Consider the following 5412-nt stretch of genomic DNA (forward strand, 5'->3'; position numbering starts at 1 on the left):
GTAACTATGTAGCAAAATAGAAATTAAATATTTGTTATGCGACGAGATATAATAATTCTTCGATAAGTTTCGAAAAAAATAAAAGTAAGAATTATATAAATATTTTTAAGAATGATATATGAATGAAATATCGTGACGACATTGTATCAATTGTCTGTAACAAATATGTTTCTGTGTTCTCATTGCGAAATATACCGCGGTATGTTATTAATAAATGAATTATGTTTAGACAACGCTTACAGAGGTGATAGTCGGTAGGGATGGTATTTCTTCGCAGGGGAGTGACAATATTATTCTGTTTCAGGGTGTGACGGGCGACCGGCTGGCCGGGGGCGCCGCACACCTCCTCCACCTCTTCTTCTTCTTGCCACGACCACAACACACAATGTAACAACAACTACTACTACTACTACTACTACTACTACTACTACTACTACTACTACTAGTGTCGTCCGCGCGAACCACGTTCTCAATGTACTCGATGTGGTACGTCACCATACCCCTACTCGGTGTCTCTGAAGATGTGTCATTAAGTTTTAACACAACACGTGTCTCTCACTTTTTACGTTATCGTGTCACACAATTAGTATTTCTCGTTGTTGTTTTGATGGGAAAGCTCTGCGAGGCTCAAGATCTGCCCAGAGCGAGAGATTGGGCGAACGTGGACCCGAGAGTGCTCTGTCTAATTGGCAATCAGGTTGAATTCGGTGGGGCATATTCTAGTACACGCGGTATCCCGCAAATCTCGTGCTGCAAAATTATTTCGACAAAATTAAACATCGCGCTGTGGCAGAGGCACTCCTCGTGTGCACGTACGTATTCACGCGTCATTTTACCATTGTATATACGTTTTGTATTTTACATATACATATATATATCCATTCGTCACGTAAACATACACACATACACACACACACATATATGTATTGGTGGATTATGTCTTCACTGTTCGCTGAATTCCGTTACAATGTGACTTGTGGTTGGTTAAGTTTCGTTGGTTTATCGATGTTCAATGTTGACTGCTATTGTTGGTTGTTAGGTGTTTAGTGGTCATTCTGTGTTGGTGCTCACCCTCTACCGACTATTCCTTGTATTCGCTGTCCTGACAACAAGCACCCCACCCATTCCCCCCCCCCCAACACGAATCCTTAAACTTGATGTTAGAAGTTACGATATCAAACTTGCTTGTCGCCATCTTCTCTGCAGACCGGCGACCACCGAATTTATTGATAAATAGGTAAATGGTAAGAGTTCTCTGTTAAATATCAATATTTTTAATAAGCATGTTATTATTTACGAGAAATGTAAATCTGCATGATACAATATAATGCATTTCAATTTTCAATATCGCAATATTATTCACAAATATAATTTTTAAAGCACGCAAGAGAATTTTGAATAAAAATATCTTTTCAAATTGGCGAATCGAAAATCGAATATTATTTTGTTTCATCGAAATAGAATTTAAATTTTGATTTGAAAATGCACATAAAATTTTTTTTATATATGCCTAATAACGATAATGGGGGAAAAAAAACGTATTTTATACGTATACAGGTCAACAAGATTTTTATGCCATACGCGCGGGAGAAATTTTTCTAAAAAAACTATTTTTCTTTCAGCAAGCGCGCAGCTTAGGAATGACCGACATTTGATTAGAGAATAGTGCATACGTGCTATCGTATTTCTCTTCTGGCATGTACGTTTCACATTTTCTTTATCTCTATCCAACGTGTCTCTGAATATTGAAGACCTTGGGCACTGTTGCAAAGTTTTATTTTACGCCTCAATGCATACTTCAATAACAAGTCATCTTCTCTAGTTTATCCATCCGTTAAATAGTAATTTAATGTGATAGAAGCACCCATGAAATAAACAAATCGGCACGTTAATATGTAAACATCATTGCATGTAAATGATAATTATATGCGTGTAAATATTGTCCTCTAAATATGTTTTACATCTATAATGATAATTAAGCTGAGAGCTCGCTATACGTTCGAGCTACTCTTTTAATGAGGTTGAAAAACGGTAGCAAACATTGCTCCAATGGCGGGTTAATCTGCGGTTGAAACGCTTGAATTCTTAACGAGGACGAACCGAGAAAGGACAAGAAAGAGAGACATACTTTTTAAAACAATTACACGAGTAGACAGCATGAAATTGGATGCTTTAACGTGAACGCTATTCACGTCTTTTTTACGCAATATGTGTGATCTTTTTAACATAAAAGATAACTCTAATAATTATAATTAAGTAAAAAAAAAAAAACAAAATATGATTGATTTTTCTTGTTGAATTAAAAGTAAAAACAATAAGAATTTTACTAGACCGTACATTTGAAAATTCAACAATGAGAAATAAAAATAATAGCCGTAACGGTCAAAGTTATGTCTTTAATGCTTAAATAATTAAATCTAAATTATTATATGTACTATATACATATATACTTGCATATTTGTAGTCATTCAAACTGCTCGCCGAATTGTTTTTCCGGACTTATAAACGAAATTAAACTACTGTAGTAACATCGTGAATTAAGTTGACAAGCAATTTTAATAATTTGATGCTCAATCAGGCATCATATTAAAAAGATGTTAATACGTTAAAAAACTAAATAGATTTATTTCGGAAAATATTAAAAATAAAAAAATTAAAATCTGCACGAGACACGAGAAAGTGCGCTCGTGTACTATAAGACAAAAACATTTATTATATAATACTTTCTTCCCATTTTCTTCGAGTTATGCGATCGAGCGTAGCGAACTTCCCATTTCTCTCGTAACTGGCCGCCGGCACTTTATTCCATTTGATAGCGACGGCGAGCCGTGGTGAGCAAATAGCTCTTAACAACGACGTATGTGAGAAAGGGACGTAGCTAGTCCGGAAGCATTTATTTGCCAGCGGGAGCTCCTCGTAGTTTTACAATGCGGTCGCGCGACGTTCCGCAAAGGCAGCTCGATTTCAGGCGCGCCCCCCGATAATATTAAAAAGTAATTGGACTGCGATCGAATGATATTGCCGATTCGGCCACGGCGGCTACATCGTCGAGGGAAGGGTGATGGAATCGGCATCAAGGGGGAGGAAGTAAAGGCGGGGAGAAAAGGGGAAGGGAGGGAGGGAGGGGGTGCACAGACTGGAATAATGGACAGTCGTTAAATTTAATTGGCACATAATTATCGGAAGTCCAGGCACCAAGCAGATCGCCGCACGCCGCCAATCGTCGCACAGTTCCATTGCTCGGGCTTTAATATCGAGGAAATTCACATGCAAAGAGGGATGCTAACATCCCATTTCGTCCACGTATATTTGGTAGAGCATGCCCGGCGCTTGTGGTTTGTGCCGGCCTAACGAGTCCGGGATCGACCTGCCCTTCATCCGAAATCGCTTTCCACCGCCGACGCTTTCGTTTCCTTCCTTTTTATCTACCTGGCCGCGCGCGCGTCGAACCGCTCTCGCTTTTTATTTCTCTCTCCGGATGTACGAGCGCGTCCGCACGATCTTCCTTGGCTTTGAATTCTCGTAACTAGATTGAATCTTCGCAGAATATAATTTGTCTTGGATGCTCGTCGTGCAGCTACCGCTGCAAGCTCGCCACTGGCGAGAGCAACTTGAATAAAACGATAAAGCGCTCGTCTGTCTGCCTTGCGAAATGATAGAGAATAAGGATAGACGGCGAATGTAGCCGATGTAGCGGAAAACCGAAGAAGCAAGTTAAAATAGATAAAAATCACCGATTTTTATATTTTAGTAAAGTGAACGTGATTGTCTCGAGAGATCGGTTTCAGGTACAATCGTCGCACATGTTTACGATTTTTACAGAGGGCTGAACAAGTCATAATTAATCCTCCGCTAGTAACTGAAGCCTTTAAAGATATTGATAGTAAATTTCATTGGTACTCTTTAAAACTTTTCGATTAAATCTCTGTAGAATAAAATCTCACTCTTTTAAAAATTCAACATTGGCAACTCTTTTTCAAGATTCAATTTTTACTTTTTAGAGTGAAATTCCACTCCAAAAAATTGAGAGAGTAGATAAATTTAAATCTGTAAAAAATAAGTAAAAAAAAAAAACAATTCGACTTCTATGATAATAAAAACTCGTTAAAACTTTGACAAGTATATCAGAATTTGTATACAATTTAAAAACGGTAAAAGGTTTGCTTCGTTTCTTGAAAATCCCTGTTGACGGGAGAGTTAAAATTCATTTTGCTGGCGAAGGGTTAAGGGTCAAATATCGAGCTCGTTCGGACAAATTAATTTACAATCATCAATTAGTGGAGTATCAATTAGTGGAGTAACGTTCGGATCGCTATCGGTCGACGAGAGACATACAACGTAGCGGCAACTTGTGGCTGCCACATCGTGGCTTGGAGCTACAACTAGGCGGCGCGTCGGATTATATGTTACCTCGATATCATCGTACGCCAATAAATAAGCCCAACGATATCATCTTTCATTTCGATAATTATTATTCGGCATGATGTTAATTAATTAAGGACTGAGGTCGCCGACTACTAGGGAGTGAATATCTTTCCCCCTCCAACGCTGTTTCATTTCGCGCGCACTCGGAACGGTAGGTAGACAGACCACCCCCGCGTGTGTATAGCCATGATCGCGCCAGGTGATAATTCCTCGAGCTCTCTGGCTAATTACCGGATGAAAGAGCTATCTGGCGACTGTCGTCAAAGCACTGGCGAGAGCCGGTAAATGCACCTGCCGCGCCATTGTGATATTTTAGCGCGGCCTCCCAGCACAGTTTTGCCCACAGTCCACGCCGCCGGCCTCGAGATATCTAATTTTCATTCGGCGTTTTCAGCCCCGTGTACATGAAAACCGCGATATCCCATCTATGGGATATACGCAACGAATACTCGAACGCACGTAAACGAAATGTTATTCTTTGCCGCCGTTCTGTTTAAGCGTACAATTATTGTTTCCTTTCCATTTAGTTTGTCAAAAAATGAGCGTTTCGTTCGAACACGTTAAAAAGTTAAAAATCGCTGCCAATGAAGCAGTTATTTCAAGTTGGCAGATATTTCCGCAATGCCACTGAGAATTGTCCAAATATTGTAATTCCCTGTTGCGCTAGTACTTTGTCTATAAAACATAATTATAAGTTTTTATTCTCAATTTGGAATAAAGCCAGATGTCTTACGCGAGGCTGTATATACATATATATTTTTCTGGTAGAAACAGTTCCTTCAAGAATGACCAAATATGCAGAGTACCGTCAATGAGATGAAAAATTCTGAAATAATTCTTTCGATGTAAATCGTCAAAGATGTCTAAGTGTGAAGCATGCGTGAGATCGGCACGAGGCAAATACTGGGATCGCAGAAGCTGTGCCATTCGGCTAAAAGCCAAGAGAGCAAGTGTGTGTGTGTGTGTGTGTGTGTGTGTGTGTGTGTG

The 5412-nt window shown here is 39.3% G+C and overlaps 1 protein-coding gene across 11 annotated transcripts in view; it reads left to right on the plus strand.

The window, feature by feature from the left end:
* LOC108745901 (CUGBP Elav-like family member 4) overlaps positions 1–5412 on the plus strand; it is a 636703-nt gene that overhangs the window by 191742 nt on the left and 439549 nt on the right. For 9 of the 11 annotated variants that reach the window (XM_018482309.1, XM_018482311.1, XM_018482313.1 and 6 more), the window contains exon 2: positions 305–486. The exons of the other annotated variants lie outside the window; for them this stretch is intronic. In XM_018482309.1, coding sequence (XP_018337811.1) covers positions 305–486 — 182 coding nt within the window. The remainder of the gene's footprint in view (positions 1–304; positions 487–5412) is intronic. 11 annotated transcript variants of the gene reach the window in all.

Source organism: Trachymyrmex septentrionalis, unplaced genomic scaffold (assembly GCF_001594115.1).
Source record: "Trachymyrmex septentrionalis isolate Tsep2-gDNA-1 unplaced genomic scaffold, Tsep1.0 scaffold158, whole genome shotgun sequence".
Lineage (NCBI taxonomy): Eukaryota > Metazoa > Arthropoda > Insecta > Hymenoptera > Formicidae > Trachymyrmex > Trachymyrmex septentrionalis.